The following is a 25274-nucleotide window of genomic DNA, read 5'->3' on the forward strand; positions in this document are numbered from 1 at the left end:
ATGGCTCGCTGGCGGGGCAGCGGCTCTCTCTGGCTCCTGGCGCTGGCGGCGGCGTGCCTGCTGCAGCGCGCCCAGGTGAGGAAGCCGCCGGTGCGGTGTCCCGCCATCTGCAGCTGCACCAAAGAGTCCACCATTTGCGTCGGAGCGGCGGCGGTGCCGCGGAGCCCCGGAGACATCAGCTCCTTGTAAGTCGAGCGCGCTAAGCAGGGTGATGGGTGGCGGTGGCGCGCAGCGCGGCGGGGGGGATGTGCGTCGTGCATGCTTTCCTTGAGATTCCTGCATTGCAGGAGGTTGCGCTGGATGACCCTCGGGGGTCCCCCGCCCCTCCTCCTCTGACACTCCGCGATTCTAGGATTCTGACGTTCGGAGGGTGTAAGCAAAAGCCAAGCACCAAACTCCCCCCGCCCTCCGGCTGCTCCATGCAAACAATGTGCATGGCAAGGGAGGTGCCCGCCTGGCGTTTCTGGAGATGCCTGTGGGATCGCGCATTGCTGGTTCAGCCGGGAGATGTTGTTTTAGAGGCGAGCAGAAAATGCTGCAGCAGGCAGTTCCAGAGATGACAAAGGCTGGAGAGGGGCGGGTGATGCGGGAGAAAAGGCCCAGCGTATAAAACTCAAAGAATTGGGGAGATGCAGCAAGTAAGTGGCCATGTTCTCAGTAGAGAGAGGGGAAGAAATGATTTTCAGCTGGTCTTAATCACCTTGGAACAAATAGGATTCAGGGTCCTGGAAGTTGAGAGTGAGTTCACTGCCTTTGGTAATCTAGGACTTTTCAACTTGCCTCGCTTTAAAATCTGCTAGGCTTCAAAATCCTTCAGCCAGTCAGTCTTCAATTCTGTTTCACTCACTGATTGCTTCTGTTCAGTCATATGTAATCCGTATCTACTGTACAGCTATAGCCCAAAGGCACACATATACTGTATTACAATGCATGTATGTAATAGGTAGGAAAATAAATCCAAAATATAAGGGGACAAAGAAAACAGATCCCGATTCACTTTTCAGACAGAGGCAGTCAAATGCACATAATATTTCGGATTAATTGATAAATACTGTATGGTGAAAGGAGACCATAGAAAACTTCCGGAGAAGCAGGTTAAGAACTGTAAGGAAGGTCATGGAAAAGCTGTTAAGAAAGAGAATCATAATGATGATGGTAATAATAAGGAAAAGTGTTGTAATTAGTTCCTATGGATTTTCCCTTGTATTTCCCCCTTCAGGAGCCTGGTAAATGGAACATTTTCTGAAATAAAAGAGAGAATGTTTTCACATTTGCCTTCCCTGCAGTTGCTGTAAGTATTAAATTTTATTTTATTTTATATAAAATGAGATGATCAAAGCTATTGCCTGCGAAGAGTTTGGGACTTTGAAATAACTGTTTCCAAATCACAGACTGAGACCCATGATTGGTGAACGTTAATTTTTAAAACCAAGTAAAGAGCTAAGGAGTCATTGCTTTGAAAGGAAAGGAAAGGTTAGTGCAGAATCCAAAATAAATTGACATGCAATGGTAAAGCTTATTCTCAAATCCAGATTTATGTTTTATTTTTGTATAGAGGTGCACATTACAAACATTTCTCTAGTTTGACATTCGTTTGAAGGCTTATGCTAAAATATTGGAAGGAAATTCTGCTCCAACAGCAATGCTACATTGTTGAGAAGCACCAAAAGAAATTGGATTCTTAAACACCACCACCACAAGTAACACCTTTTTTAGTATACCTACTTAACAACTTCCTTCTTATATCTCTGCAATAACAGTATAATTCCCTATTTGGTTCCTTCCATATACAAGTTGGCATGAATATGCACAGTACCCACCAAGCTTTCGAATCGCAATTCACATTGTTGTCTCAAACTCCTTGGGCCTTCCTTTCATCTGAGAAAGAGCAGGTGCCTCCCAGGCTCTCACTCATGGGGGGAAAGGAGACAGGAGCCTGCTTGATGGCTTGGCAGTTGCCAAAATCTACACCCAACACTGCAATTTTATCTTGGTTTGGGAGTTATTGGTGAAGTTGACTAAACAGCAGCCGTGCGGTCTGCCCTGCCCACCCACTCCTAACAACCAATGCAGATGACCTGGTGAACCAGCCACAAAACTTGCATGGCCCACAGACTGGAAAACAGGTCATGTATATGCTCCCGATTCTAGATGACTCTCTCGGGAGCAATGCAGTGACCTGCCAAGCCATGCAATCAATGCACTGTGTTACACAACAGTTAACAAAGGGATAGACTGAGATTATTGTTGTGAACTGTGAAGATCAGCATCTTAACCTTCCTGTACAATACTATCCAATGCCCTTCAGGTTATAAGTAATTGGGGACCCAGGTGGCGCTGTGGGTTAAACCTCAGAGCCTAGGGCTTGCTGATCAGAAGGTCAGCGCTTCGAATCCCTGTGACGGGGTGAGCTCCCGTTGCCCGGTCCCAGCTCCTGCCAACCTAGCAGTTCGAAAGCACGTCAAAATGCAAGTAGATAAATAGGAACCGCTACAGCGGGAAGGTAAATGGGGTTTCCGTGTGCTGCTCTGGTTCGCCAGAAGTGGCTTTGTCATGCTGGCCACATGACCTGGAAGCTATACGTCGGCTCCCTCGGCCAATAATGCGAGATGAGCGCGCAACCCCAGAGTCGGTCATGACTGGACCTAATGGTCAGGGGTCCCTTTACCTTTACCTTTACAATACTAACCAATGCCCTTCAGGTTATAAGTAATTGTGGTTGACTTTCGTCTGACTTTACTGAAACTTTTGCAATCATTATCCGTTTTATGATTTGGGGGTGCCGTAATATTTGCCCTCCTTTTTTGCGATAACTGTATTTGTGTGTGTGTGTGTGTGTGTGTGTGTGTGTAACCAATAAATTGTAGAACTTTACAAAAGAATCAGCACATCGCAGGTTGCAAGCACCAGCAGATGCTCAATTTGTGCTGACATCAGTCGGCTTCTAGCAAGCACCTGCTGTAATCTGCTGAAGTCTTCTTATGAATTATAGTCCATCTCCCCATATATAGTGCCCAGTTCCACCCAAGCTGGAACTAGGAAATCTGGTCAAAATTTCAACTTTGGGAAGAATTCAGTGGTCACGGTAGAAATTAATAGTAACTGTGGGAGAGTGGCAATTTACCCTTAGAGGTTTGTTCCACAAGCACCTCTGTCCTAGCTTGTACCTCTGTGGACTTTTGGTCTACAATTGCTTTACACCAGGAAGAGAGCTGGAATATACCCATCTGAGGATAAGGATGGCACCATCCATCTTTGCTTCCCTTTCCCTTGTGGGTGGAGAGAAGTCCCTAGAAATGTGTTTATGGCCTGAAAGGTGGGAGAGTCCCTGCAGGTTTGTTGTGTACTACAGAGTTGTAGCGCAATTCTGCTCTTTTATGCATTTCTGCTGCACTGGGCTGGGTTGGAGGATGGATGGCAGCTAACAGATTGAGGTTGAATCCTGACAAGACTGTTTGCGGGGGACAGGAGGCGGGCAGGTGTGGAGGACTCCCCGGTCCTGAATGGGGAAACTGTGCCCCTGAAGGACCAGGTGCGCAGCCTGGGAGTAATTTTGGACTCACAGCTGTCCATGGAGGTGCAGGTCAATTCTGTGTCCAGGGCAGCTGTCTATCGGCTCCATCTGGTACGCAGGCTGAGACCCTACCTGCCTGCACACTGTCTCACCAGAGTGGTGCATGCTCTAGTTATCTCCCGCTTGGACTACGGCAATGCGCTCTATGTGGGGCTACCTTTGAAGGTGATCCAGAAACTAAAACTAATCCAGAATGCGACAGCTAGACTGGTGACTGGGAGCGACCGCCAAGACCACATAACACCGGTCTTGAAAGATCTACATTGGCTCCCAGTACGTTTCCGAGCACAATTCAAAGTGTTGGTGCTGACCTTTAAAGCCCTAAATGGCCTCGGTCCAGTATACCTGAAGGAGCGTCTCCACCCCCATCATTCTGCCCGGACACTGAGGTCCAGTACCGAACTGAGGGCCTTCTGGCGGTTCCCTCGTTGCGAGAAGCCAAGTTGCAGGGAACCAGGCAGAGGGCCTTCTCGGTAGTGGCACCCACCCTGTGGAATGCCCTCCCACCAGATGTCAAAGAGAAAAACAGCTACCAGATTTTTAGAAGACATCTGAAGGCAGCCCTGTTTAGGGATGCTTTTAATATTTAATTGATTATTTTATTTTGTTTTTCTGTTGGAAGCCACCCAGAGTGGCTGGGGAAACCCAGCCAGATGGGCGGGGTATAAATAAATAAATAAATAAATAAATAAATACTACTATGATGAGCTACTCTTTTCTAGTAGTCATAGATTCTGTTCCTCTTATTCTGCTATCCAGTGTGGCAAGACCAAAGTCTTTTTAATCCAATAGCGCGCAGGCATAGACAAACTCGGCCCTCCAGATGTTTGGGACTACAATTCCCACCATCCCTAGCTAACAGGGCCAGTGGTCAGGGATGATGGGAATTGTAGTCCCAAAACATCTGGAGGGCCAGAGTTTGCCTATGCTTGCAATAGGGTCATGTCTTGCCACTCTGCCAAGGTGGTCCTGGCTTGTTCTATCAAGGGCTGAGAGCATTTTCTATACAAATCATTATATCAACATTCATATCAATATCTTCTATGGTTATTAAACGATGCTATATTTTGGCATTGATTTTTTTTTGTAACGTTTTACTCAGCTCTCTATCTTTTTTAACTATAAAACATTAAACGACACTATAGGAATCCAAGTCAGCAGAAATGCTAGATGAATGTTTGACAGTGATGTAGAACTGTGACTTATCTATCAATCAACCTGTCCAATGCATTCCATCGTGGCTTCCCAACACTCTGCCACACCCCAGTGTGGTAAAGAAACAGAACCCCGGGTACAACTGTGCAGACAGAAGGGGGAGGCAGAACACTCAGTAAGGGGGCCATAATCCATTGTTCAGCTGAGTTGACCTCTCCCTCCTCCAGCTGCCACCACAAGGCTACCTAAGGACCATCTTTCCCTGAAAGGGGGTGGAGGGGAAGACAGAACAGCCTGGTGAGTTGCCCAAATTTTATCTCCTGGTGTTCCAGCTAAAGTGGTCTCTCCCTGAACTGCCAGCCTATGGCTACACAAAAAACATCTTGCCCTAGGAGAGGAGAGATCTAACTATATCCTAAATAAATAAAATAAAATCCTATATTTAAAATAACTGGCTATCATTCATTCCTATGGAGGGGGGGGGGAGTAAATCACTGCACTTGAGGACAGCATTCTGGTGGGCAACCAACATCCCCAGTCCCTCTAATATTGAGGTGGCCTAGCTATCACATACAAGGCACACCCTGGAAGAAGAAGAAGAGTTTGGATATGATATCCCGCTTTATCACTACCCTAAGGAGTCTCAAAGCGGCCAACATTCTCCTTTCCCTTCCTCCTCCACAACAAACACTCTGTGAGGTGAGTGGGGCTGAGAGACTTCAAAGAAGTGTGACTAGCCCAAGGTCACCCAGCAGCTGCATGTGGAGGAGCGGGGACGCGAACTCGGTTCCCCAGATTACCAGTCTACCGCTCTTAACCACTACACCACACTGGAAGGGAGCAAGGTTCCACTTTCTCCACTTTCCTGCCATTCACAAAGTTGAAAGATTCAGGACAGGGAAAAGGAAGTATTTCTTCATGCAGCACACAGTTAAGATATGGAACTCGCTCCCACAGAAGGCAGTGGTGGCCACCAGCTTGTATGGTTTTAGAAGAGAATTGGACAAATTCATGGAGGATAGAGCCAGTGTGGTGTAGTGGTTAAGAGTGGTAGACTCGTAACCTGGGGAGCCGGGTTCGCGTCTCCGCTCCTCCACATGCAGCTGCTGGGTGACCTTGGGCTAGTCACACTTCTCTGAAGTCTCTCAGCCCCACTCACCTCACAGAGTGCTTGTTGTGGGGGAGGAAGGGAAAGGAGAATGTTAGCCGCTTTGAGACTCCTTCGGGTAGTGATAAAGCAGGATATCAAATCCAAACTCTTCTTCTTCTACTGGTGGCTACTAGCCAGAATGGCTATGCTCTGCCTCCACTGTGAGGGGCAGTATGCTTCTGAATACTAGTTGCTGGAAACCACAGGAGGGGAGACTTTTCTTGTGCTCCTTCCTACTCGTGGGCTTCCCACAAGTAGCTGGCTGGTCGCTGTGTGCTGGACTAGATGGGACATTGGCCTGATCCAGCAGGCTCTTGTGTTCTACTACTTACAGTCATATTTGAAATCAAAGCAATGCGTGCTTAGTTGCGCACCAAAGCAGGGTGTGAGAGAGAGAGTATTAAATGCTCATTGATGACTTGCTAATGGTTCTTTTTATGTAATCTGAAGAAACCTGCTAAGGGAAATTCAGCTTTGTCTAACATTTCTTCACAGTGCTTTAAATTGTACGGTGGCCTTTTAAAAACATCCCCCTCCTTACTGTTTGCATTCCATTTTTTAGACTGCTGAATTCTAACTCGTTTACTATCATACGGGATGATGCCTTTGGTGGTCTGTTCCATCTCGAGTACTTGTAAGTTTCTTTTTTTTTGTTTAATGTAGTAAACTAGGATGTCTTAACTGGATGAAGCTACTCTGATGATTTACCAGTACGCTGTCCTTGAAGGAAATTTTCTTTAGGTGGCATTACATGTTGTGACTCATGCGGGGCAAGTGGATGCGTGAGAACATTCTCATATTTCTGCTTTCCACTGCAAGATATAATGTGCATACTAGGAACTAATACAGTTCCCCAGCGGGAGATGCTTGGGCTCCAGAAACAGGGAGCTCTCGTGCATTTCTCCGCAGGAAATGTACATGAATTCCCATTTAGCACATTGCAACTTACAGTGGAAAGCTGACGTGCAATATTGCTTGCTTTTCCCTTTCTTCAGCACTTAATGTCTAATTATTTCCAGAGGGCTAGCTATGCTTGTCTGTTTCAGCAAAACCAAGAGTCTTGCGGCACCTTCAAGTTTGCTAGCCTTTAAGGTGCCACGTAGCTCTTTGTCATTAAGCACCTTATAAGGTTTTGCACTAAACCGGAGAAGTTCCAGATTACTTTGGAAATATATTTTGTGTTACGTTTCATGTGTTAAGAGTCAGGACTCCACGCACTGCAAAAGGGCTTTGAATGGTCTTTTCACAAACAACAAGCCTGATGCCACATTGGAAACTGCTTTTAAAATGGAAGGGACTTTCAAAAGCAGACTGTGGTACGGCATGGGGCGGGGCAGTGTCTGCTGGTTTTTTTGTTTTTTTTTAAATCCCACTGAGCATGCTCAGGCCCTTTAGTTTGCCTGACATAGCTCTTTGGATCCCAGCCAACGTGATACGGTAATGATTAAGAGCTGGTGATTAATTTGGCACCTCATTCCAGCTGAGATGTATTGTGTGTGGACTCAATAGGAGAGCATTTAAAGCTCACGAAATGTGCCAAATTACTGTGAGTTAAATGAGGGAGTTTTGCAGAAAAATGAGGAATTTGACCCAAGCAAATATATGTTTTCTAAGTGAAGTCGTGTGCTCTGTTGCATCCCGATCGATGCCTTGCCCCCTCTGTGCCATAGAATTAATGTCAAAAGTAGCGAGTAAGGGTGGCAGGAATAGCTACAGCGCTTAATATTACCACTGCACGGTACTGTTGCTGCTTACATTTAAAAAATGGAAAGACGTCCTCAGCTGTGGTGTGTCATTAGCCAATGCTGCCCTTAACTTAACTTCGGTAGCCTCTTAGAACCAGGTGCCTTCTGATTAAACAAAAAAAGATGACCCCACCTTCTCATTGACCTCCTTTTCCTTCTATATCCTAACCACAAAATCAAAATGCTCACGGGCATAAATCTCATGGCTGCTTCAGGAGGCCAATCCATTTTACATATGGTTTTGGATTAAGTTAATGCCACGATGACAGGGCAAGGTTACAGATTGGGTACAAAAGGCAAATGCTGCCCAAACATGATTTATGCTGTTCTTCCATAACAAAGATCCAACCCTATTCATATTTTAAATGTGCCAAACCCCTGGTTTTATGCCGAATAGTCTTAACTTGCTGCTGGTTGTTGTTGCTTTTGATAAGAAATCGATTTTTTTAGTAACATAGCCTACTTTAGCTGTGCTTTACACATTTTATGAACTTCTTTGTGTGGTGCTTTGAGTTGACTTAATAAAAAAAAGTAAGGTATAAATGTTGAAATCAGTAAGTCCTTTTCAGTCCTACTGATTTCAGTAGGAGAGATAATCACATGGTTTAATATCTCCCTTTGGAACCAGTAGGACTTAAAAGTTCTGGGTCATGAATTTCCTTTTGTATTGGTTCTAGAATTTTGCAGCTTCAACTCAGGAGAGTGAGGTTACAAATGTGTGAAGAAATATAACAGCATGCTTACTCAGAAATATGTCCCATTATATTCACTGAGGCTTACTCTCTAGGTGTCCACAGGAGTACAGCTGGGAAGGCAATGTATTCATTATGCTGCGAGCTCCTGGTTGCCTTCATTTCTTTTGCACCTAGTGCCGCTTAAAAATGTATGTTTACAGTTTTCTTCCACGAGCAGGAAACATTCCAAAAACAAAAGTGCGGCCAAATGCTTGTGCTGCCAGTCGAGAAACATCACCAGTCCAACATGGCATGTTATGAACCTAGGCCAAGTGGCAAAGAGTTAGCTACTGTCTAGTTGGGACTATTTAAGCAGTAGATATGTCTGACTAAGGGACCCAGGTGGCGCTGTGGGTTAAACCACTGAGCCTAGGGCTTGCTGATCAGAAGGTCGGCGGTTCGAATCCCTGCAACGGGGTGAGCTCCCGTTGCTTGGTCCCAGCTCCTGCCAACCTAGCAGCTCAAAAGCACGTCAAAATGCAAGTAGATAAATAGAGACCGCTCCGGCGGGAAGGTAAACAGCGTTTCTGCGTGCTGCCAGAAGCGGCTTAGTCATGCTGGCCACATGACCTGGAAGCTGTACGCCGGCTCCCTCGGCCAATAACGCGAGATGAGCACGCAACCCCAGAGTCGGTCATGACTGGACATAATGGTCAGGGGTCCCTTTACGTCTGACTCACAGGGGCAGTTGTTACATAACAAGCAATAAAAGCATATTGTAGCCTGACCCAAAGCCTAGCAAGAGCCCGGCTGCTCACACAAAGCTCCTGAGGGTGACTCTCATGCGTGCACTGAAATGAGCAGTTTGGTTAACGGAGGTTTTTGTTAATCAGACCACAGCAGACACTTAAGCCAAGAAAAGGGGACTAATTGGTGCTATTTTTCTAGAAAAAGAGGTACCGGAACTCATGGCAATGGCACCCACATGAGAGGTGCCGGAATAGAGTTTCAGCGCGTTCTGTCTGCAAAAAAAAGTCCTGGGAATTATGCTGTTCACCTTTTATTCAGTATTTGGTTTTGTTCTTCTACCAGACGAACTAAAACATTCTCTTTAACACGTGTCTTTCAATCAAATCTTTCTGCATAGATTTATTGAAGGAAACAGGGTAGAAACCATTTCAAGAAATGCATTTCGTGGCCTTCGAGATTTGACACACCTGTAAGTCTTTTAATGCTACTTTGAATTATTTTTATCTTGCCCCAAACTAAGTTTTCCAGTACCTGCACTGTAGGTACGACTATGGTATATTTCTCACTTCACTGCATAAGCTGCAGTGGGCTATGCAAAAATGTGAAACAAGAAATGTTCTAGCCCTCATTGTTGGATAAAGTCCTTTTTTGTTAAGACTGAAGAATCAAATGAACTTAGAATAGGGGGTGGGAGGCAATGTATTCTGTGTTCTTCATGTGCTCTGCAAGACACTTAGATTTGCACTCTCCTCTTTCACCCTCATTAAAAGGTTCTTTAATTCCTCCTCACTTTCTGCCATCAAGGTTGTGCCATCTGCATATCTGAGGTTGTTGCTATTTCTTCCGGCAATCTTAATTCTGGCTTGGGATTCATCTAGTCCAGCCTTTCGCATGATGAATTCTGCATATAAGTTAAATAAGCAGGGAGACAATATACAACCTTGTCGTACTCCTTTCCCAATTTTGAATCAGTTAGTTGTTCCATATCCAGTTCTAACTGTAGCTTCTTGTCCCACATAGAGATTTCTCAGGAGACAGATGAGGTGATCAGGCACTCCCATTTCTTTAAGAACTTGCCATAGTTTGCTGTAGTCGACACAGTCAAAGGCTTTTGCATAGTCGATGAAGCAGAAGGAGACATTTTTCTGGAACTCTCTAGCTTTCTCCATAATCCAGCGCATGTTTGCTATTTGGTCTCTGCTTCCTCTGCCTCTTCGAAATCCAGCTTGCACTTCTGGGAGTTCTTGGTCCACATACTGCTGAAGCCTGCCTTGTAGAATTTTGAGCATAACCTTGCTAGCGTGTGAAATGAGTGCAATTGTGCGGTACAAGCAAGTTAGCAGCTTGTTAGCAAGGAATTAGCAAGAAGCACTGCAATAGCACTCATATGGCCCTGTTGCTGGTACTAGTGAGATTGGCTTTAGAGAGGCAAGTTGTTATACATACATACATACATATGTCATCTTTCCACAATTCAGACCATGCTCAAAAGGCAGCTTACAACATGAAATATATATATATAACTACAACATAACAAAAGTAGTCATAAACAATAAATAAAGGATCAAAAATACACAACCAAACTGAACAATTGCCACATAAATCACAACAAGATCTAAAGTAAAGATACAAAAAAACCCAACATCAACACCTTCCCAACAAACCCCCAGACAATACCCCAGCCCAAGAGTCTGTCCAGCAGCTTCAGCTTTTGTAGCTGGAGTCAGTAAGGGCCCCATCCTCCCAGGCCAGGTGAAAAAGGCCTGCAAAACAGGACTCACAGCCAAGATGGTTTCAGGATCAACTAATTCCCATTCACAACCATCACTCTCTGCAATAGCCAGGAAGGAACCCAGTTCATATCTGTCCTCCCTCCCTCACAGCTCCATGTTCCAAAAGCTGCTTTTATATCTCTTATTGCCTTCTGTCTTCCCTGAGATGTCACCAGCAGATGATCATTGGCTATTTTTTTCATTCAACAGAATTCCTGCAGCCTCTCCTATAGTGGGGTAGGACAGCTGGAAAAATAAATAAATCACATCTGACAACCAATGTGCTCCTTTGGTTTCAGACAGTAAATGGGTAGACGAGTCTGAAACTAGTTTGGCCAGAATCGAGTTTACACTTCCAGAGTTAACGCTAAATACATCACTTCTGGGAAATGAGCCACCATAGCTGCTTGAGGGCCGAGGAAAATTTGGGTCCAGCATTGATGCCAATGTACTGTAGTAGATGTCCTTCTCTGGATTCTGCAAGTGCCACCGCACCACAAAATTATCAAGGTTTGAATTGTTTCCTGGTTTCGGAATACCTTCCTACTAGTGTAGAATTTCACTCTCCCCACCTTACTTCAGACAGGTGTTCATATAGGCTACATTTTCCCAGTGTTTGCCTGTTAGTTTCTGCATTATATTTGAGCTTTCACCCGACTTAAAAGCCACTTCCAGAAACATAGTGGAATATAACACAAGTTTAGCTCAATTTCTGTGTCGTTTGTGAAAAGATTTTTTTCCCCCTGTAAGCAAACGGCACAGAAACAAGTTCTAAACCTGCACTACATTCTGCTATGTTTCCAGAAGTTGCTTTTTCATTGCGTGAAATCTCAGATACAATTTGGAAATTAGCAGTTAAGGAAACATCGAGAAAACTGAATAAACTTCCATGTGAATGCAGACAGAGACACTTGGAACCCGGCATCATTATCCAGTTAAATGGCTATTCATTGCCATTTTTTTTAAAAAAAGAAGCCAATCCTCTTTTTAATTTGAAGCACTGTTGTGGGTGAGGGTGTGGCTTAATGAGGCAGCCAATGAGCATTTTCTGTTGAAAGCAGGAATAACTTGCTCCTAAAGTTGATTGTGTGAGAGAGGCTGGGCATGTGGCCTAGAAGGAGTGAATGCAAATTCACAGTGGGCTCATTACTGTACTTAAAATATGTAATTCTATATGCAACCTTTGTCGGTGTACTTTCTTCATCCTAAGCCACAAAAACAGAACGAAATCTGTTTGATGGCACCTTGAGACGAGTTTTTGCAAAGCTTGTTATTACAAACTTATAAACAAAAGCAGCGACTTTCTATTCTCATGAATTAAGTGAAGAGTGTTTAGGATTTCCATTAACTTTCAAGGGTTTTACGTAATTCATTCATAATCCTATTAGTCATTGTCAACATTGGGAATTGGGCAACATCCAACGGTTAACATTAGCTAAGTGCTGCTCTATTTAGTGATTATCATCTCTTCAACTATTTTAACACCTAACTTTACTTTTTCCAGTTCTTTGGCCAATAACCAGATTAAAGCTTTGCCAAGGGATGTCTTCGGTGATTTAGATTCTCTGATTGAACTGTAAGTAAAGCCAAACAAACCATTTGTGTTGTTGTTGTTATTGCAAGCCTGTCTTTGTGTGGGTTTCTAAACTCCGTGTTTGGAATTCGGAATACTGTTTGAGATTCTGATTCTGAAAACAAATACATCAACTGGCACTTGCTTTCTGGCAGCCTGATTCCAGATTGCCAAGTGAAATATTTTTCATTACCTTTTTGCTATTGATCTCATGATAGCAATAGTCATGGTAATTAATTCTTCTGCATGGGTGTTTTATGTAACATTTGGGGGCGTGTGACCACCCACTTTTAAATTATATATCGCTAAGTAAATATATATATATATATATATATATATTCTCAAGTAACATGTACGTCACTTGAGTTGCCATCTCTTAATTATTCAGCACTTGATGACTGAAAGCTGAATATATGAAATGATCCCACGAAAAGAATGTGCCCTTATCTGACACAAAGAAACATGTGCAAACTAGGGGCATATGCACATTTTACTGACTCAAAAGCCCACCAAACTTTTTTCAGATCTCACTAGACACCTTAGAATTCCAGCCCATTGACAGCATTTCCAGTGTACTTCTGAACAAATTTGATGTTAAATTGAATTACTTTTTTTTTACTTTCCCCCATATTTCTTTTAAACCAAAAGCAGTATTGACAAGCTGCCACTCAGGACTGAAGAAGGGCATGTAGAGATAGGCTGCTTAACTCTTTCCTTCATGATATCCTTCAACTCAAAATTGCCCACCTTGCAAGGGGGAAGATATGGGGGAATCCTTCATCTTTTCACCCAAGCATGGGGAAGTAGCTGGGCGTGTATGTGGAATTTTAAGTGGACAAAATGCAGGAATGGAAAGGGGTTTAGCAGCCCCCTTCCCCTTCCTCCTCCAGCTGATCTTCAGTTCTCCATTCCAGTCTCTGGGGAAAACAAATAAGGGTGGGAAAAGAGACCAGCAGAAGTCTAGTATAGTTGACTGACTTGGTTTCGAAAAAGTATAAGTGAATCAGGGATGCAGTCCTCACAGCCATACTCTGTTTCCAGTGTCACACCAGTCACAATGCCCTAGTTTAAGCGCTTATTCAACAGTGCATTTTTGTAAAAGGGCAGATATACCAAAAGCCGCATTCAGCAGTAACCTTTTAGAGATCGACTTGGAAAGAGGCTCTGTTCCAAAATTTTAAATGTACTCAAATGTTTCGGTGCATGGTCTGGTTTTTTTTTTAATGTCGCTAGAAATGCTCGTGATATTTCGTGGTTTATGCAAGAACAGCTGGCATGATGGGGCAGGGAAGTGCAATGGTGGAGGCTGGGGCTATGTGGTGCTGGTGTCAGGAAAGCAATACTGTCCCGCTACGCCAGCCGCTCCTGGGTTTCTGCCACCTAATATCACCAAAAATCACAACGGAGGAGAAAATAAATGACTCTCCCATACAGGAAATCTATATTGCATTTACTGTTAGATAGAAAGAAAGATGGGACTCGGGTGGCGCTGTGGGTTAAACCACAGAGCCTAGGGCTTGTCGATCAGAAGGTCGGCGGTTCGAATCCCCGCCACGGGGTGAGCTCCCATTGCTCGGTCCCTGCTCCTGCCAGCGTCAAAGTGCAAGTAGATAAATAGGTACCACTCCAAGCTCTAGTTCGCCAGAAGCGGCTTTGTCATGCTGGCCACATGACCTGGAAGCTGTACGCCGGCTCCCTCGGCCAATAAAGCGAGATGAGCGCCGCACCCCCAGAGTTGGTCACGACTGGACCTAATGGTCAGGGGTCTCTTTACCTTTACAGTCGTACCTCGGGTTACGAACATCTCGGGTTATGAATAACCCGGGTTACGAACTTCGCAAACCCGGAAGTATCTTCGTCGCGTGCGTGCGCAGAAGCGCCGCGCGCCTTTGCGCATGCGCAAAGTGCGAAAATAGCGCTTTGCGCATGCGCAAAGCGGCGGTTCGGGCCCTTTTCGGGTTACGAACTTTTCGGGTTACAAACTGCGACCCGGAACGGATCGCGTTCGTAACCCGAGGTACCACTGTACCTAAATAGATAGATAGATAGAGTGCTTTTTCCGCAGGGCAACATGCATGCTGTCAATCATCCCACCCACATTTTACATTTACCACAACCCTGTGAGGTAGCTGACGCTAAGAGAGAAAGTGACTTGTTCAAGGTTACCCATAAAAGAGTTCATTGGAGGAAGTGGGTAATAAAAATATGGTAACCTTCAGCTACCAATATAATAATCCTTGGAAAGTATTATATTAGATCTCATAAATAATGGGAAACGATTGTTCCAACAAATTAATAAGTGTGCTCTTTAGGTTATGCACAATATACTTTGTATTCACAGATGTATTTACAGCATAGAGTTATCTCAACAAATTTGCAGCATGTTACAATCTAATACGTATTTCACCTGTACAACCTCCACTCATTTCAACATCACCACCTCCCCACCCCACCCCATGTAGAAAAGCAGGGTCTGTGGGCTGTAAACTTTTTGACCAGGATCAGTTTTGAACTGTTCTAATGTTCTTTGAATTAAGTATTACAAGTAACTTGAAGAAATATTTGACTGTTGGCTCAATAACAACCTTTTCACATCTGTTTATTTTTTTTATGTGTCCTTTTAGAGATTTAAGGGGAAATAAGTTTGAATGTGACTGCAAAGCCAAGTGGTTGTTTTTGTGGTTAAAGATGACAAATTCCACCGTTTCTGATGTCCTGTGTGTTGGTCCAGCAGAATTTCAGGACAAGAAGTTAAACGATGTCTCAAGTTTTGATGATGAGTGCACCACTACAGGTATATTTTATAGCAAATGAATAATGAGAGGTCTGAGCTATGCAAGTCCACGAACCAAGAACGCTGATAAGGTGTTTTCCCAGACCGTTGTTCTGTTAGCATTGACACAAATGTCCCATTTTTAATTGTCCCATTTTATTATTTACATGGAAAGTGATGACAGATCAGTTAAAAAGCTAATCCTTGTTTCTCAAAAATCCACTCCTTTGTGTATAAAATGTTCTCCTTCTTCCTAATTCTTAATCTTCTTCTACATCCCTGCTTCCTGATACCTTCTGTTCTGTTGTTTTTCTGAAACACTTACTAGTAAGCCTTACTTCTAACTAAACATATGTAGTATTGCATTGTTAGAATGGATTTGTCTTCCTGGATCTGCTCAAAGGAAGGTAAGACAAGACTAATGATAGAATTAAAGGTTATGGACAACATGGCTCTGTTGGCAAAAACCATGCTCTAGTGACTCATTCCCAGTAGCATGTAGTGACACTATTACCCGGTGTCATCACTTTACCACAACTGTATATTTTCCCTCTCTTGCTACTGGCAGCTAATGTAGAGAAGTGGAGTGGGGAAACAGTTTAGGGACCGCATGCTGTGCAATGCGTCTCGCTCAGTGTTGCAGCGCACAGGGGAGAACTAAATATAGACAGTGATGTTTTCAACACCAACCCCGTGTCCTTCTGTCACATCTAGTTCAACTTTAAGTTCCCCGTTTTGCTAGTATGAACCTGGATTCAAAGAGTGGACGGCTTTTTCTCCCAGCATGTGAAGTCAAAGCTTCAAGTGCCATTTAATACTGAATAATAATAATAATAATAATAATAATAATAATAATAATAATGTATTTGTACCCCTCCCATCTGGCTAGGTTTCCCCAGCCACTCTGGGCAGCTTCCAACAAAAGATTAAAAAATCAGTCATTAAAAACTTTCCTAAATGCAGCAGGCACACAAACCCACAAAAAATTCTCCTCTCTTTCACATGCATGCATTCCTCTTTTAATACTCTGATATCAGCAATAGTAGAATAGCAGCATTTGTTCCCATAGAATAGTAGGAGAAGGAAATTCTTGGCAAGTCATTCACGTACCTTGGACATCAAAAAACTCTCCCTGCCCCCCCCCCCCATTTGTTCAGGTTTCATAATGGCAAAGGGCTTTGTGCTCTCCAGCATTACAAGAGGAAACTGTCAGAGCTGAGAAATCTTCTTTAGGGGGCAAGATAAAGGTAGATTAGTCTTACTATAAACTCCCAAGACAAAATGCGAAATGCAAGTAAGGAGGCAGGGAGATTTAAGTGTTCAGTGGGAAATCTTACGAGTCCCAGAAAATGTACCAAAAGTAAAGACCGAAATAAACTGACATCAGAATGAGAAAGTATTGAAATTTCCCTGGAGTGTATGAAGAAAAAGTGTATATGCATAGGCAAAGCCTGTTGCTATTGGTATGTCTTTACTTTTTGTAGAGAGCCATGCTTAGGCCATGCAATTATTATCAGTGGTGTATCAACAATGGTAAACTAACTGTTGCGTGTTTAGTAGAGTTACGGCTTTTGTCATTTACTTCTCCAGAAGTGTGTAGTGATTATTTTGAGTTCAGTAGGGGATGTGCATAAATACTGGTGACTGTTAGATTTCACATGACGGCGTGAAGACTCTTTACTAACAGAGGTCTTCTGCATTGACCGGTCAACATGCCTAGTCTTCCAAGTGCTGTTGAGGTGTATGTACAGGTGGACAATGTCAACCAGAAAGTATGTATATTGGTATGTCAATGTAAATAGGGGATTGGGCGCATTGCCTGGCTGTTGCGCAAAACTGACACAAATGCTGTGCTTATTCGCTGAACCACGTTTGAAACATTTCTGATACTTTCACGTTCTCTAGCATTTGCTGACCGTTGTCTTCACTCACCAGACAATGTGTAAAATTCCCTGTTGATGCTGTCAGTTGGTGCACATTCTCCTAGTGCCTTCATGTGAATGTGCACAATCACCTGTGTTTATATGCATTCACCAGTCAATTAATTGATGCTGCATACAGTGGTACCTCTTGTTGCGAACGGGTTCCGTTCCGGAGGCCCGTTCGCAACATGAAAAGGAGCATCCTGAAGCACTGCATCTGCGCACGTGCGTGATGCAATGCGGCGCTTCTGTGCATGCGCAAAGCACGATTTAGCGCTTCTGCGCATGTGCTCCGGTTACGGACACGCCAAACCCGGAAGTAACCCGTTCTGGGACTTCCAGGTTCGGCACGTTCGTAACCTAAAAAGATGCAACCCGCGGTGGACGTATCATGAGGTATGACCTCACCTATTTCGAGGCCATAGTTAAGATCATATTCTGTGAGTTGCAATTCTTTGGTTCAAGACCAGGCTCAACCATGTGGGACAGGCATCCCCAAACTTCGGCCCTTCAGATGTTTTGGACTACAATTCCCATCTTCCCCGACCACTGGTCCTGTTTGCTAGGGATCATGGGAGTTGTAGGCCAAAACATCTGGAGGGCCGCAGTTTGGGGATGCCTGATGTGGGATGTCTTTAAGCAAGTAACTACCTCTCACCACCACTACTGTTCATGGGCATAATATATTGGCCTATTATGCTGCAAGGATTATGGAAAATGTGGGGAAAGTAGTATATAAATACTAAAAATTATTACCGTTTATATTTACTCCATGTATTGTAACCTGCAAATATTAGACAGCCAACTTCAGGCTGGTGGCCTGTAGTCTTTGGTGGGTTGAAACTTGCATAGTATCTGATTAAAGGCTTCTTGAACATGGCAGTCAGAGGGGCATCATCCAGCCACACAGTTGTTACTTCACATGAGAGTGTTGGATAAAATCAGCAAAGTATGTTACAGTTTTCGAAACAACTGCAGGAGAAGGAAAATGCTGAGGAAGCAAAGCAATTCTATTAGTGAAGGAACAATCTGACGGTTCGCCTCTAGAAAGGAAATGCATTTTCAATAGAGTTTTCCAGCAGTGTGAAGTAAAATTCTTTAGAATCCATACTGTGAAACAAATTGCTGGGATGCCCTCCTTTGCTACTTCAGAGCAAACTGAATACATCATTTTAGCCTTTCCTTTTTAGTGTGTTCCTCCCCCAAAGGGTAGAATCATCTGTATATAGTAGTTAATTCAAAAATTCATAGCTTTAAGACTTACAAGATACTGTAGGTATCAGAAACCAGAAGAGGCACAGAGGATGTAGTCACAGAAAGGTGTGGGAAAATGTGTCTTTTAACACACAATATATTATTGGAGTTAAGACCCAAATTATGTAGGACAATGTCAGGCTCATGTCTTTAACTGTGCAGGTCTGCTTCTGGTCAGGTGAAGGTGATTTCAGGTGCAAAAAGGAGCACATGGGGGTTTAAATTCATACTTCATTCTGCTGTTTTCCCCCTTGAAGACTGTTCCCCAAAATAATTTTTCCAAGCCAGGGTTTTCCAGAGAGAAATCAGCGTAACGTGTCTGTTTTCTTGTATGTTTTCTTCCAAGTTCAATTGTAACATTTTTGTTGTTTTTAATTACAAACATTTATTTTCAGATTTTGTGGTTCATCAGATTTTACCCTACCAGTCGGTTTCAGTGGACACATACCACTCAAACAATGACGTGTATGTCGCCATTGCCCAGCCCAGCATGGAAAATTGCATGGTGCTAGAATGGGATCACATTGAGAAGAACTTCAGGAGTTATGACAACATTACTGGTAAAAATGAACACATAATTCTTATATTACTTAATTGATTATTAGTGTGTTTTGAATAGGTCTTGTTTTCTTTAAGTATCCAAGTATCAGGGGGGGAAATGCATGTTGAAAAGAATATCTCTTGCTGATCTCTGCTAAATTTAGGTTGGATCTATTGAAAAATAAAAAAAAATTGTTTAGTCTAGTTCACTAACAAAATGGTTGTCATTATGATGGATAAAATATGAGTTCATATATTGCAGAATCCTCAGAGGGTCACAAGATGCCACACTCTAGTTGCCCAAGAAATGGAATGGAATTCAAAGCAGAGCTATGCAGCAATAGGCAGACTTGATTCTTCAGTATGGAGTAGAGCAGGCATCCCCAAACTTCGGCCCTCCAGATGTTTTGGACTACAATTCCCATCTTCCCCGACCACTGATCATGTTAGCTAGGGATCATGGGAGTTGTAGGCCAAAACATCTGGAGGGCCGCAGTTTGGGGATGCCTGGAGTAAAGTAACACTATGGGCCAAAGTAGATGACATGTTAGAGATCAAATCTCTTTTAAATCTTAAAAAAAGCAACCCTCAACCTCAGAGGTGGGGGGATTAAATTCAAACCATGGAACTTAGAAAGGGGGTATTAACCTTCTTGTCGTACTTTTTCCTCAATATAGTTGATCGGCATTTTTATGCAACAACCCAGCTTGACCAAAATACTGGATTTTGATATATATTTTTACTATAAAGGAAGTGAGACAAATATACACTGGACAGTGTGGAATAATGCTTGCTTTGACACAATGTCATCTGACCTCCCCATAAGCAAATTAGAATGAATGTTAATCAGATAGCCGATGTCATCTAATCTCCCTGCAATTGGAGGTGGTGCCATCGCAGTCTTAGAGAGACAGTCACAAATTGTTGTTTGGCCCTGCCCAGATCAACCGAGCATTCTTTGCCTCCTCTTATCTTGAGTCCTCCTCCCAAAGGTTTGAGCTGGGTGATTTTTGATCTCCAACCAAATCTTTATGTTCCCTCATACAGACACTTTGCTCGCACCTGTGAGGAGATGAGGCAAGAGCAGCAACAAAATTGTTGCTTAGAATTGTAGAGTTGGAAGGGACCTTGAGGATCATCTAGTCCTTCCACCTGCAGTGCAGGAATACTGTATGCAGCTGTCCTATACGGGGACTGAACTTGCAACCTTGGCATTATCAGCACCATGCTCTAACCAACTAAGCTATCCAGGCTGATGCACTTGAGGAAAAATGAATCACAAACCTTTGTAATGAAAGATACTCCGTTGCATTTATTCGTTTACTTATCTCACTTCATAAGATTCTTTATTCGTTTACTTATCTCACTTCATAAGATTCTATCAGTTTGGCAAGTAGGAATCCACAGTGGCCAACTCAATATGTTAGTCAATAACTTCCTGCCCCTTTCTTCCTCCCATTTCAACAACAACAACAACAACAACAACAACAACAACAACAACAACAACCCCGTCATCTGGCTGGCTGGGTTTCCCAGCCACTCTGGGCAGCTTCCAACAGAACACCAAAATACAATTATCTATTAAACATGAAAAGCTTCCCTAAACAGGGCTGCCTTCACATGTCTTCTAAAAGTCTTAAGACATGATGATGATGTTTCCTTCAAATCTTCTCCTTCCTTTCCCATTCTATTCTTCCTCTTCGCACATGACAGGTCAAAACAAGCACTGCTCCATGTTACTAGTTGCTAGATAATAAATGACAGGATGATGCTTATTGAACTGCATTAGGTCTGATTATGATAAACAGGCCCATTAGCATGCAAGAAACTGTTCCAATTCACTGTCATTCCCCATGCTCCTGGGGAAACCTCTGCCAAAAAATCTAGACTTTGAACTAAAGTAGAGAGGTCTGAAGTGATCTATCCTTTTATGTCTTAACTAGACTTTAGGGCAGAGATGGGGGGAAATTTAACTCATGAGCAACCTTCTGGGAGCCTTATGCTAGTAAAGAGTAGGACCAGAGAAGAGACAAAAGTAGATGGAGCAGTGGGTGTGTACAGTACAGTAGGCAACACAAATGTCATGGGTTTACTTACACACACACAAACACACACACCCCTCTTCATCTATCCAAGGAAGCAACAAGTATTATTGCTGTTTAAGGACAGATTTCAGCCAAGCCAAATACTCAGGGATGGCTATAGTAAGGGGTGTAACTCAGGGCTATATAGAGAGATTTGAGGGCTGCATTCAGTTCTACGGGACTGTTGGGACACATCTCTTAGATGGTTCTTCACTTAGGTTCTTCACAGGATGGGTCCTGGATCTCTTCAGGATCATTTTAAGTGAGCTGGTCAAGCCAAGGCATCTGACCAAAGGAGTGAGACAACGACTGCAAGCCAGAGAGACAGGCTGATTTTTGTTCCTCTAGGCAGGCCAGGGAAATGTAGCATGAGAAGCAGGTAGTGGGAACAAGAATCTTATAATAGCTACGCAGTTAGGAACACACTGAGGCGAAGCAGATGCTGTGAGCTGCGCTCCGTATTTGCAGACCAAGTCAGCTAACAGAAAACGGAGGTTTGACTGGGATGCCGCAAGGCCAGTAAAGCTGATTTGGCACAAGAAGGAGGCCTGGAGACACAGTCCATTTATTTACATGCTGCATATGACAAACTCAGAATACATTATGCTCAAAGCAATTTACAAAGTAGACAGTTTAAGATAAGTGTTTAATAAGTAAACAGAATACACTGCAATGTACCATATACATTTTTCACAATTACAATTTATTTATAACATATCAAAACATACCAACATGTCAGTTAACAGTATCCGGTACCACTAATACTAGCATTATACCCAAATTAAGGCACCTAGCATTAAAGCTTACCCACACCAAACTAACAGCTTAAAAGGAGGAAAATGATACAAACAAAGTCAAACTACTCTTGGCCTCTAACCAAGCATGTTACGTCACTGTGCACAAATGTAACCAAGATGTCCCAATTAAAAGGGACACTTTTTTCCCCAAATGAGACTTTCCCCCTCACTTGACCCCACCTCTAGCTTTGAAAGAAAAGGCACAATAACCACAAGGCACTTCAGACAACCCATCCTGTAATAGGAGACCCTTTTCTCACCAGGTTGCTGTATCCTGAACCAAAAGGGGCACACTCACCCTCATGGAAGAACTCTGGTTCTAGACAGCACAGCACCAGAAGAGGCAAGGTGGAGAAAACTTCTCCCCTGCCAAAGGTTCTCACTGAGCTGTATTAAGTGCCAAAGCCAGCACACTGAGGTGCTCTAGCTCACCCTCAGTGGTTTTGCTCCCCGAAGATCTGTGGTCTGAGCCTGACAAAGAGTTTTTAAGAGGTTGACACTGCAATCCTATGAATGTCTACTCAGAAGTAAAACCTGTTGAGTTCATGGGACTTATTCACAGGTAAGTGTACAGGATTGCAGCCAAGGAATTGTTCAGCACTGCCTGTTTGGTGATTCTCAGCTCATATTTTCGCTGACCAACTACTGCACTTGAAAAACAAATACAAAACATCATGTTCATTGCTTGTTCAAGTTAGTCAATTTATGGTGTTTAGGTGAAACTTTTTTTAAAAAAAGTTGGTGGTGTAGAAAGACGATGTTCCCTTTAGCAAGGAACAGGAAGTAGGTTGCTGTATGGATAGGACATTTTTAGGGTCAAATCAAGTCTATTTCAGAATGGCTGATTCTTTCAAAGAGTAGAAAGGTCTGTCTTGTTTATCAGCAGCAGACACCCAAGGTTGTTAAGGCTGAAAGGCTACTATGCTGATTTTTAAATCTGTAAATGTAGCAGTCTTTTTGCTCAGGAGCTCTGCCCCAGTCATGCATGTTCTTATGCTCTCCAAGAGGTGTTTCCAAGACTGCTTTGGTAGATGCCTCCAGTCACAACATTTACTGGAAGGACCGGCAACAGTTATTTAAATGAGCTAACAACAGGGGGGGGGGTCCATAAATATGACTGGCAGAGTTGACTCCAGTATTCCTTGTTTGGGACTTCAATAATCACATGGGTTTGGATATAGCCTGGTAAACTATCATCGACTGGTTTTGCTCAGGCTACGGCTCCCTGTACAGCAGATGGGAAACTTGTGGTCCTTCAGTTTTCAGGCTACAATTCCAAGATCCCTGAATGCTGGCCATGTTGGCTGGGAATGATGGAGGGACACAGATTCACCATCCTTCCTCTGCAGGCACAGAAGTTACCTTTTTTTTGCTATAAGTACTAGGAATCTGGCCTCTTGCCTTTACCTGGTCAACAGAAGAATTATTTGTCCTTCCTGTATTTCAGGCTCTGGCTACCCGCTCAAGCTAGAGTTTTCTAAGAACCTTAGCTTGATTGCCTAGATCAGACGTGGGGAGTCTGTAGCCCTCCAGATGATGACAGACTCCATTTCCCATCAGCATTATGACTGATGGTCAGAAATTATGGGAGTTGTACTCCAGCAACATTGTAAAGATCTATCTTTTTGCCCTGGCTTTCACTGACCCTTAAGATTGTTTTTTGTTATGCTACCGATTTTATGTTGTATTCTTGTTTTAATGAGGAACACCAAGTAGATATTAGTTTTAAAATATTAAGTGTTTATAAATGCTTTTAAATAAACGAATAAATAAAACAAATGGAGGGCCTGCTCTAGATTTCGATATAGCTGTCCAGAGCATCTGATTGACCCAAACATTTCTCCAGTATTGAAGTTTTTAGCGCTACCAACAACATACTCCATTGGGTCCTCTTTAATGTTGACAGTGGTGCATTTCAGATCTTCAGAGGCAAGGTTAATATGGTATTCTCAGTGGAAAGAAACATGGTCTCTTCATAACTATCTTGATTGCCTGGGTTATCTTGGTTTCATTCAAAAACAATGATGAATTGGTTGATATATTGTTTAAAAGATTTAATTGTACTCTGCTGACATTGCTACTTTGTTTGAGCCAACAGGTCAGTCCATAGTGGGATGCAAAGCTATCTTGATTGATGATCAGGTTTTTGTGGTGGTGGCTCAGCTTTTCGGTGGCTCACACATTTATAAGTATGAGGAAGGCTGGACAAAGTTTGTCAAATTCCAGGACATAGAAGTTTCCCGCATTTCAAAGCCGAATGACATAGAACTCTTTCAGATAGAGAGCGAGACCTTCTTTGTCATCGCAGATAGCTCAAAAGCTGGCCTGACGACAATTTATAAATGGAACAACAAGGGATTTTACTCTTACCAATCCTTGCATGAATGGTTCCGGGACACAGATGCTGAGTTCGTTGATATAGATGGAAAATCTCATCTAATCCTGTCAAGCCGCTCACAGATTCCCATTATCCTTCAATGGAACAAAAATTCCAGAAAGTTTCTCCCACACAGTGAGATACCCAACATGGAAGATGTGTTGGCTGTGAAAAGCTTTCGGATACAGGACAACCTCTACCTCTCACTTACAAGATTTATAGGCGACTCCAGAGTAATGAAGTGGAATAGCAAACAGTTTGTGGAAATCCAAGCTCTGCCATCACGGGGAGCTATGACCCTTCAACCGTTCTCCTTTAAGAATAATCACTATCTAGCCCTGGGAAGTGACTACACCTTCTCCCAAATATTCCAGTGGGATAATGAGAAGCAGCTCTTTAAAATATTCAAGGAAATCTATGTGCAGGCACCTCGTTCATTCACAGCTGTGTCAACCGATAGAAGAGATTTTTTCTTTGCTTCCAGTTTTAAAGGCCACACGCAAATATTTGAACACATCATTGTTGACTTGAGTTTATGAAGGAGCTGCGGGAGGGAGGTGGGAGGGGGGTAACTCATGTACAGTGACATTTTCACATAGAAACAAATCAAAAGGACATTGCTCATTTCCCGAAGGTAGGATGTGCCTGTGGCATTAGTCAGGAGTTTTCTGAACTTTATAGAAGTTTGCATATTTAATCAGGGATCGCATTAACTTGGTTAAGTGCATGCCATGCCCATTTTACCATTGGTAAAGACACTTTGAAGCCTATAATTACTCAGAAAAAGTGTGCAATGCATTAGAATTAATTCCAACACATCTAAAACATTGATGTAAAATCGAGGATGGAGGTGGGAAACCAAAAGAGGCAGGATGGCCGTGTCTCAAAAAGAAGAAGAAGAGGAGGAGGAAGAAATAACTCCAGTGTGCCAATCCTCCTTTGAGCTGATCTTGGCAGAACCCATATTTACGGACTAACTCCACATGCTTGTTTGGGATTTGTTAAAGTTAGCATCGAGATGAAAATGCTGTTACATCATCTTTGCTTCATGCTAGTCAAGGAAGGCAGCAAGAAAAGGACCTCTGCTGGTTGGCCTCTGGAGCAACTGTGATAGGAGGAGCCTCTAGAGAGCGC

The 25274-nt window shown here is 43.2% G+C and overlaps 1 protein-coding gene across 1 annotated transcript; it reads left to right on the forward strand.

Annotated features, from left to right (window-relative positions):
- LGI2 (leucine rich repeat LGI family member 2) lies at positions 1–24679 on the forward strand. The gene is made up of 8 exons (XM_035112321.2): positions 1–185; positions 1220–1291; positions 6442–6513; positions 9446–9517; positions 12325–12396; positions 15018–15187; positions 18738–18902; positions 23862–24679. The coding sequence occupies exons 1-8, from the start codon at positions 1–3 to the stop codon at positions 24677–24679; spliced, it is 1626 nt and encodes a 541-aa protein (XP_034968212.2).
- The last annotated feature ends 595 nt before the right edge of the window (positions 24680–25274 follow it).

Source organism: Zootoca vivipara, chromosome 9, assembly GCF_963506605.1.
Source record: "Zootoca vivipara chromosome 9, rZooViv1.1, whole genome shotgun sequence".
Classification (NCBI taxonomy): Eukaryota; Metazoa; Chordata; class Lepidosauria; order Squamata; family Lacertidae; genus Zootoca; species Zootoca vivipara.